The sequence below is a fragment of the Cannabis sativa genome, chromosome 3 (genome assembly GCF_029168945.1).
Source record: "Cannabis sativa cultivar Pink pepper isolate KNU-18-1 chromosome 3, ASM2916894v1, whole genome shotgun sequence".
Classification (NCBI taxonomy): Eukaryota; Viridiplantae; Streptophyta; class Magnoliopsida; order Rosales; family Cannabaceae; genus Cannabis; species Cannabis sativa.
Genome location: NC_083603.1, coordinates 5,527,397 through 5,537,985, shown reverse-complemented (window position 1 = coordinate 5,537,985; position 10,589 = coordinate 5,527,397). Strand labels below are relative to the sequence as shown.

The following is a 10,589-nucleotide window of genomic DNA, read 5'->3' as shown; positions in this document are numbered from 1 at the left end:
ATTTTTTTTAAAAAAAAAAAAAATTAAAAAAATATAAAATTTTCAGAACACCAAAAAGTTATTTGTCGGAGTTTAATTTCATCAATTATTTTTTTTCCAAATTACTTTATCTCATTATTATTGAAAAAACTTTTAAAATGCATTTCTTTTTTATGAATATATTTATTAATTTTTTTATTGAAGTTTATTTTCTAAGAAAAAAAGAAAGAATAAATAAATAATTTCTGTTTTTACAAAATTACATCAAACAAATATTTTTTAATTTTTCAAAACTTCAAAGTATGTTTTATATTATCATTATTTTAAACAATTTTAAAAAAAATAAAAACAAAACCAGAAAAATTCAGAGTGACTCCTCTTATTATTTAAGATTTGAAAACAATTTTATGTTTTTATAAACTCAAAAGGTGGGTCTACATACAAATTCTTGATTTAGTTAAATATTTTCAAAAACAAAATCTGGGTATTATTTTGAAATTTAGATTGAAAAATAAAAACACTATTTTTCATGTTTCAAACCGTGTACTTATTACTTGAAGATGGTGATGTGACATTTTTATACGAATTTGTAATAAATCAATTCACATCATTCATTATGTCTTCCATCTGTACTAATACTTAAAAGCATTTTATTTTTACTTTAATTCTGGAAATTATTATTTAAATCATAAAACCGTACGTAATTTTGTTTTTATATAAACATGTCACATCACTTAGTACTTTCCCGATATTGCTTACATTTTGTTTGTGGGATTTGATTCACCTTCTCCTTCTATTAAAATTGGTTAACTAATAAATGGGTAAATATTACCATTGTCAAAATTTATAAACTATGAAATGGTTAAATTCGGAAAAAGAAAACCAATATTATTACATCAACCCAATCACGTGTACATCAACCCACCAACCCACTATATAAGTAAAGGTTATGTCTATTTACTAAGCATTTTTATCAAACCCCGTTTTACTGTTACCTACATCAAATGGACCCTTACCAAAACTTCAACCCTTTTGAAACAAGTCCTCAAAAATCCCCACCACATCCTTTTTCTTCCACAAGACACGTAGGTACACCGTCACGGAGTCCAAGACTCCGTTCAGCCTCCATCTCAGGATGTCCTAACTGTGCAAGGCTCGAGTCTGTTCTCCACGAACACGAAAAAATTATAAAGAAGGCTCATTTACGAGCCACGGAGGCCAAGCAAGAGTCATACAAACTCGCGAAACATCTGTACCATTCAGCCCACGCCATGCAAGAAGCCAACAGTTCAAGAGAAAAATTAGAGGGTATCATGGATGACATTCTCGACTACACCGAGGTGTCCATTCCCCACTACCTACTTCATGTGAAACAAGAATCACCAAGCACTACTCCAAGAGAAAGCCCTTCACGACCAAAGTCCCCGTTCAGAGACAATAGCCCTCCGTCTCAAAGGAAGTTCCCTCAAGTTATAGAACTTGATTGAACATCCGTTCGGTTTCAGTCGTGGTATTTTTCATATATATATACTGTACTTTTGTTACAACTCATCTCATATGGCTGTTGAATCAACTTTTTGTTAGGCCATTTAATGAGATTGAAGCACTTCTATAATATATCTACTTGTTTGTAACTTTACTATATTATTTTAAGTTTTTTTGCTTTCTGTTTGCAGTTGTGATTTCACAATGATTCACTTCACTTTTACTTCCACAATTAATTAATGAGGAAAGTGACATTAATACTCCAAAATAAACCAAAGTACATATTTCATAACAAATGCGATCGTACAACATTATAGCTTAAAATATAAAATAACATAACTTGGACACTAACACAAGGTGCATCATTTATCTTGTTTTTGGGAGAAGTATCCACTCCTCCTTTGTCTCCAACTTCTATATCATCTCCATTTCGGTCCTCACCTTTCTCAGTCGAATCTTTCACATTGTCCTGTTCGGGTGATTTAATTGCACCAGAACATTCACCCTCATCAAACAGTGAGCAAACAGAATTAAGGATAGCCTCTTCATCATTATCATCATCGAATCCCACATGCAGGGAAACTCATTAACACAGCAAAGTTCTCTAACTTTCTGCCCAGTGAAGCATTCTCCCGTCTCTCCATGTAGACATAAAGCAGAAAAAGCTTCTATGAAAGATTCATAACGAATTATTTTTATGGACGCATCAGAAGTAGTGTTTTTGCTTACAGCATCTTCGTACGTACTATAGATACCTTCATTTGGTCCATTGAAAATAACCCAGTGTGGACCTGAACTCATACTTGATATATTGTAATGCTAATAACTAAGTTACAAATTAATTTCTCTATAAACTTGATGCTGGATTGGAAAACGTCTCAAGTGTCTTATATAAGTCGTGGAGAATAACCACATAGTACGTTTTCTAGTTAGCCGTACTCCATTGGGATGTACTCCATTGGGCAAATGTGATGTGTCAAAAGAGGGGTGCTTAAATCTACGAATTACACAATTAAATACACGTGTAGGCGTACGTAGTATGGTCAAATGTCAACATTATTCATCAATGCCGTTTTTCCAAAAAACCTAATGTCCTACGGTACTGTTCTAACGTACGACGATGGTTTAACTTATAAGAAGATGTAGGTGAAGGGCCCATTAATATCATTGCCCAACATAAATAAATCCCCAACATATATAAATCGGTAAAACTACCCATTCTACTAAAATAAGTCATCACTTTAATACACGTGTACACGCATGGGGTTTTCATAATAGTACTGCGTTATCTTTGTAAAGTACAGGAATGGTTGAATTCATTAAAAGATGTTGGTATAGGCCCATTAATATAAGCCCAATGGATTTAAATGTGAACAACTAACCATTTATTAAAATTTTCTTCTTTTCTTAACATATTTTTTTCCAAAAACAATAAAAGTACAATGTTTTACTTCGGACGTACGAATATGGTTCACAACATTGAAAAACTTAGGTGAACGCCCATTAACATAACCCCAATCTATTTAAATCCCACCACCAAACCTTTCAACTCAATAACATCAACCCTTCAAATTTTTCGTCAAATAAACTTATTTCACAATTACATGTGGAATGAAATTAAAACAATTTGTACTATTATCTTTTGTTATGACGTACGAGAGGAGTTGAGTTCAGATTGTAATATTGAAGAGGCCCATTAATATCAGCCCAACAGCTTTAAATGTGATCACCAACTCCACACAACCCTATTATCTCAGCCTTCTATACTCACAAAATCTAATTTCAATCCCCTCAGCACCCTCTACACCTTACTCCTCATCTACAATTCTTACAAATCAATAACAAGCCAACATGAATGACGAACACACTTATGAATGGGAAACCATCACAGCAGAGCTAAACATCATAAAACCAGTGAATGAGATTGAGATACAGGACGTGCTAGGCAAGAGTCTCGACAAACTGGAAAAATGGGAAGCATTCTACGAAATGTATGCGAAACGGATGGGTTTCGGCACAAGGAAAGACGATGTACGACGTTCTCATGGGGTCATTGTAATGCGGAGGTGGGTTTGTTGTTCAGAGGGTTCGAAAAAAATCGCATCACCGGACACACCAAGAAAAAAAAGACCTCATGATGTCACTAGAACCGGATGTCAGGCAGCAATGCGTATTTTACTCACACAACCGTCTAACACTTGGAAATGCAAAGAGTTCAGCACAATGCACAATCACGAGTTGGCTTCATCAAGTGAGGTACAATTTTTGAGATCATATAGAGTTGTCTCCAATGGGTTGCTTGCCCAAGTCAGGTCGATGAACTCCGTAGGAATTAAAACTGCCAACATAATGTCTCATGTTGCTTTGCAAAGTGGAGGTTACGAGAAAATGCCATGTCAACTTCGAGATGTGTACAACAGGGTTGCTGGTGCGAAGCGAGAAGAGAAGATAGAGACGGACTCAGAAGGGGCTCTGTGATTTCTTGATTGTCTCGCAGAGAAGGATCCTAATTTCTTCGTTGTCTATCGGGTTGACGACGAGAATCGCTTGGCTAACTTATTCAGGCGGATGGAAACTCACGCGTGGACTATGTAGCTTTTGGGGATGTACTAGGATTTGACACAACCTACATGACGAATGAGTACAATAAGCCCCTCACTGTTCTCATTGGCGTCAACCACCATTTCAACACATGCATCTTCGGATTTGCTCTCCTCCTCCACGAGAAGCTTCCATCATATTCTTGGCTACTTCAAAAATTTCTAGAATGCCATCGAGATAAGAAGCCAAGTGTTGTAGTTACTGACCAAGATGCGGCCATGAAACAGGCTATCGTTGAACACATGCCTGATGTTACGCACCGTCTCTGCGCTTGGCATCTCAATACAAATGCTTCGAAAAAGGTTAAAGATCCGATCTTCTTAAAAACATTTAAGGATCTCATGTACAACTACTACGAGGAGGAAGAATTTGAAGCAAGATGGTTAGACGTCATCCAAACCCAACAACTAACAGATAATGAATGGTGTCAAACAACATTCGAGTCAAGACAACAATGGGCAGAAACGTATTTAAGGGGTTCATTCGTTGCAGGAATGAGAACCACACAACGTTGCGAATCCATCAACTCCGCTCTAAAAAAATTTTTAGAGAAGAATTATTGCTTGCGTGAATTTGTAACAACCATAGATATGACAGTCTCAAAGCTCAGACACAACGAGACTGCAAATGACTTCAAAAGTAGATGCACTCGACCTCACCCACCTAATCCTACATGCTTGACCACTTACTACAACCAATGTGCTGAATTCTACACAAGAACTATGTACCACAAGGTTGCTGAGCAGCTTGATTTAGAGAATAACTATTTTGTCCTAACTCAAGAGCAAGAAGGAGAGTGGCAGATATTCACCATTGGAAAGTTCCAGCATCCGGACGTCCAATACCGAGTTCATTACTGTGAAGGCCGACGAGCACTGCACTGTAGTTGCTTGCTCTATGAAAGTCAAGGGTACCCTTGTAGACATTTATGGGCTACAATGAAAAGATTAAACATGAGAAGAATACCTAATTCTCTTCTCATGAAGCGATGGAGCAAATCCGCAAAGATAAATCTCCACCTACATTTTAACCCGCCAAAGACAACCACAACAAAGACATTTACGAGATGGCTAGGTTTGGATCTCTCAGTTCACTGACTTATAACTTCACTTTCTATGCAGCGAAATCAGAGGACTCGTACAACCGTGCAAAGGAAGAGCTTGAACGGCTAACTCTAATGTTCAAGGAAGAATTTGACTTGAATTCCAATCCGGAAGGAGAGACGCCACAACCTGGAAGATATCGTAGCAACCCCAACATTATTAAAGACCCCGAAGTTGTGAGAACAAAGGGTACGGGAAATACAAGGGAAGGACCAAACGGGGAGCAGATCCCAAGAAACTCAAGACATTGTCGCATTTGTCGCTCATCAGACCATGATTATCGACGGTGCCCAAATCGTCAACATAACACTTTGGATCTCGTGGGGCAACAACCTCCAAACAATCAACCAAAGATCGACTCATTCAATGACCACTCCAACGCGTATTTCCCGGAACCGCCTTCCTCCACACAAGAGTCTTACTATGGTCATTCTTATAACTAGCTACTTTTAGCCATTGTTGTTTTAACGTTTATGACTCTACTTATTGCTTCAAAAATTCTACATTTATATACTTCTTGTTATGTTTGCTGTGTTTAAGGTAATTCTCTCATCTTCACCAAACCTCAAAATTATTATTGACGAACAACTAAATTATGCCTAGGAAAAAAAACTGAATCTTATAAGGTGAAAAAATATATTTTTCTGGTAATTTTTAATATACGAAATATTTACAATTACAAAATTACACCAACTAAAAACTCAATGTATAACAACAAATAATTTCATCACTAAAAAAAAAAATTTCTAAACAATATACTACGAAACGTAAATAAACGTACTCGGTACGTGAAATTTTGTACTCGGTACGTGATATTATGTACATTAATTTTACTAAACATCACGCAGAAATAAGTAATGTACACGGTACTCTATATAATGTACTTAATTACCATCCCACATATACATATGATCTTATGAATGAAGGAAAATACCAAAATAGCCTTAATCCGACAACATGGACCCACTGCCTAAAGTATTTTCGTACCATCAACTGCCAGGAACAGTGAAGACTGATGTACCTTTTTGTACTCTAACGAACACAAACAGTACCATTTTGTACTTTTTCCGTACCTAATTATTTTATAATTAAAAAAATAAACTCCCAACCGGTAATCACACCTACAACAACCGGTTACCACTTACATTTCAAAAATTAAAAAACATTTAAAAGTACGGTGGGGCCCCCCTGCCGTACAACGGATTCCAATCCGTGTTTTGCATATATGGGCACAAAATCGGCTGCCTATATTTAATAACAATTTTTACTAATAATATTTATATATTTATATATAATATGTATGAAATTGAAAGTGAGATGATGTAAGAGAGCTCTAGCAAACTTCTGTATGGTATTTTTTCTTTTTTTAAAAAAAATTATTATATAAACTATTTCAAAATAAATAAATAATTTATTTTATTTTCTTGTATGAATAAAAGTATGATAAAATTAAATTTAAAAGGCATATAAAAATGATAAAAATTTATTAAATTTTTTCATATCATTCACTATGCACTCTAATACTCTTTTTTTATTATTATTTTAAAATAAAATAGTCATAATTTTTTTTTTCAATACTTGAAATTGCAACCAAATAAAAAAAATTTAATAAAAATTGTTTATTTTTATTCCATTTCATTATCCAAATCAAACTTCACCCAGAGTTACAAATAAATCATTCATGCTTAAGAAAAATCACAAGAATTTCAATTATCATTTTTTACTGGATACATTTCATTTAGCTTAATTTAACTCAAGATGTGTTACAGAAACTTATCTGAATCATATTTTTGGCATCTTAAATTATTCATAATTTCCTTAAAATTGAGAGAATGCCTAATAAGAAAATAAGAAGTGCCAAGTGATCCCTGTGCTCTCTTTGAATCTATCTAGTGATATGAGCAATGAAAGAATCCCATTCCATACGAGTGACACCTTCTTCTTCAGTAGACTTTCTAACTTCAGCACCCAATTTCTCAGCCCTCTTTCTCATCTCACCACCTTCATTTGAAGCCATTAATGTCCTAACAGCTCTGCTAATCATGGATGAACTCACAACCTCATCTCTCTGCTCCCATTCCATAACAGCCACACCCACTTTCAACACTTGTGTGATAAACAGAGCATTAATAGGTTGATCTGAATGCAATGGCCAAGTTGCTAAAGGCACTCCCATACTTATACTCTCCACACAAGAATTCCATCCACAATGACTCATAAACCCACCTATTGATTTGTGCCTCAAAATCTCCACTTGGGACACCCATTCCCTCACCACAATTCCCATTCCCTTCATTCTTTCCTCAAACCCATCTGGAACTTGGGGTCCTTCACCTTCTTCATTACTACCTAAAACATCAAATTTATCTCCTTCTCTCAATGCCCATATAAACTTAACCCCACTTAGCTCTAACCCAATTGCAATCTCCTTAATCTCTTCATCTAAAAAAACAGGTGTGGTTCCAAAAGAAATATACAACACACTATTTGGCTCTTGTTTGTCCAACCATTCCAATAACCACTTGTCCTTATTATTAGTCATAATTGTGATTTGGTGTAAAGGCCCAACAGCCCAAACCTTGTTGTTCTCCACACCAATGTCATTTACAAGACTTTGTAGAAAAGTTCCTTCAATAGCTTTACAACTATTGAAAATCTCTCCATTTTGATATCTCACCACCTTCATCTCTTTCTCCAAAAAATCCTTCATCACAGCAGGAAAACATGATTCCAAAGGAGGTATATTCTTTATTGGGACGACGTCGTTTCGTCCAAAGGAGAGAGACCCATATACGAAGTTAGCAAAAACAGAGATGCAATTGAATGAGTAGGCTTCTCCGTTTGGGATACGAACGACATCTTGAACCACCGAAGCCATCATAACATCATGAATAACGACAAGTCGTTTTGTGGATTGAGACAGTGATTGGAGAAGATCAAAAATCGGTTGGCGAAGGTGTGGTGAGGCTTCGAATAAAGGAAACCAATTTTCGATGAACTTGGCTGTAAAGCAGGACTCGTCATCATCCGATAATGATAATGATGATGATGAAAATGGAAGTGGGTAATCATGGAAATGGATTTTGGTAAGTTGGTGAATTGGGTTTGAGGCTCGAGACTTGACTTGAGAGATGTGAAGAGTTGAGCTAATGTAGTGGACTGGAATGTCGTATGAGGAAACGACATTGGCAAATTGAAGGAGTTGGTTCAAATGGCTTTGAGCTAAGAATGGAACCATTACAACCACAAGTGATGATGTTGATGAATCATTCAATTTCAAGGCTGCAATAGTCTCCATTACTATTTCTTTCAATGTTTTGTGGGAAAGAGATTATAAGATTTTTGCTTTAGCTTTAGTTTTTAAGTTTTGAATACAAGTAATCTCTGGAATATGTATACCTTATCTTATCTTCTCTTTTATAATGAAGAAACCCAACGATTATGGCATGCTCACATAAATAAATAAATAAATAAATAATAATAATAATAATAATAATAATGTTGAGTGTTGCAGCATGATTCAAGAGTCTTCTCAAATAATAAAGAATTAGGATGTTTGTTTCTTCATCTCGAAATTATATTTTTTTTGAATTTTTTAAGTCGTTAAAAATTTATTAAATTATTGAAATTGTTGGATTTAAAAATTTTTATTCAATTTTACTAACGTAATGATTGTTTATGTACTAAATTTTACTCTCAAATTTTAATATTTACTAAATCGTATTATCTGAACTTTGACATGTACTAAATTGTGTCTCCTGAATTTTTATTCATGTAAGACTTTTATTAGTAAAATTAGACAAAAGTCCTTAAATCTAATAATCTCAATAGTTTACGAGAATTTTTAACGATTTGAAAAGTTCAAGGGAGATAATTTGATACATGTTAATGTTTAAAAGAAAAAAAAATCATAATTAACAATAAATATAGATGAGTGGTAATTACAATTTTTTTTTTTTTTTACTTTTATTTCAAAAATATGTGGTGAAGTATTCTATTTGGTAAAAAAAAAAAAATTGGATTGTTTATCATAAGAAAATTTCGAATACATGTAGTAAATTAAAATAGGGTTTTTTCATTAGTGTAAAATAAAAATAATTTTATTACAAAAAATGTATAAAAAAAATTTAATTTTAAAAATATACACATTTAAAAACATATTTAAATAAAATCATACAAATTCTTAATTTAATTATAATAAATGTATTAATGAGTCAACTTACCATAATTAGATTTGTGTAACTATTTTTATGACTAATTGTATATTAATAGTTACAAAACATAATCATTATAATGATACTACTAATAAACAATAAAATTTGTATTAATCATACAAATCACGTCCATGATCGATGTATGGAATATTTTTAAAAATCAATACATATAAAATTATGATTTTTTTGATTAAATATGTTGAATATCATTATTGGTAGATTTTTAAACATCAACATTTCTACTAGTCTATGTATTTGCACTAGGAATAGCAAAAGGGTCCATATTTAGAGCCATTTTAATAACATATCATTATAGGGTAGATTTTTAGATTAAGATATTTATCTTTAAATAAAATTAATATATGATATTTTTAAAAAAATTAACACATTATTATGATTTTTAGATATAATTAATACATTATAGAGAATGTGGTAATTTAAATTTTTTGAATCAAATTACTCCAAATTGTTATATGTATAGCACTTTAATGTATACACACAACCATTTTTTCATCAAAATATGTTGATTAATGTCATTACAATGACATTGAAATAAGAAAAGAAAATTATTCAACTATATGAATGTTATTTGTTTCAGAAGTTTTTTTTTTTTTTGATGCACAACGAAGCAACAAATCTCAAATCGTAAGCTACCATACATAATTTTTGGCACCGATAGGTAAGAATCGTATATGAAAAATAACCATTTGTTTATTTGTTTTAGTATTTTTAATTATTATTTTAATAATAAGATACATGATATATATGTACAAGACATAAATAAATTAGTTAATAAATTTAAACCGTAGAATACAAAAAGTGTTACAATTTAAATGGAGAAATAAAAAAAATATTTATTTCAATACTAACAATAATTTGTTTAAAATATTTATTATTTATTTTTTTGTTGAATAATAATGTTGTTATTGTTTATTATATATTAATATGATTTACGTTTAATTGATATTAATAATGTTTTATGTTTATTATAACACTGGTTTAGAAATATTTAAAAATATAAAATGTTTATAAAAACATAAAATAAACAATAGAAGTGGAATTAAAATAAATAAATAATAAACAATTTTATTTTTAAAAAACATAATTAATTATTAAAAAATAAATGTTTATTATTCATTTTATTTTGATTAATATAATTTAATTATTTTTCATTGAAATATAATATCAAAATAATTATGTATAGAAA

General features: G+C 32.3%; 2 protein-coding genes across 2 annotated transcripts; one reads left to right on the top strand and one right to left on the bottom strand.

Annotated features, from left to right (window-relative positions):
- The first annotated feature begins 4,094 nt into the window (after positions 1-4,094).
- LOC133035868 (protein FAR1-RELATED SEQUENCE 5-like) lies at positions 4,095-5,611 on the top strand. Its single transcript, XM_061112297.1, has 2 exons — positions 4,095-4,947; positions 5,187-5,611. The coding sequence occupies exons 1-2, from the start codon at positions 4,095-4,097 to the stop codon at positions 5,609-5,611; spliced, it is 1,278 nt and encodes a 425-aa protein (XP_060968280.1).
- Positions 5,612-7,053: 1,442 nt separating this feature from the next.
- LOC115711097 (zeatin O-glucosyltransferase) lies at positions 7,054-8,466 on the bottom strand. Its single transcript, XM_030639435.2, has one exon. The coding sequence runs from the start codon at positions 8,464-8,466 to the stop codon at positions 7,054-7,056; it is 1,413 nt and encodes a 470-aa protein (XP_030495295.2).
- Between the last annotated feature and the right edge of the window lie 2,123 nt (positions 8,467-10,589).

What these genes read in the sequence shown, in the direction of transcription:
- LOC133035868 (XM_061112297.1), top strand. Translation starts at nt 4,095, where the DNA reads ATGACGAATGAGTACAATAAGCCCCTCACTGTTCTCATTGGCGTCAAC. An exon ending in AGGCCGACGAGCACTGCACT is followed by an intron (nt 4,948 to 5,186) that starts GTAGTTGCTTGC and finishes CTTTCTATGCAG; the next exon opens with CGAAATCAGAGGACTCGTAC.
- LOC115711097 (XM_030639435.2), bottom strand. Translation starts at nt 8,466, where the DNA reads ATGGAGACTATTGCAGCCTTGAAATTGAATGATTCATCAACATCATCA.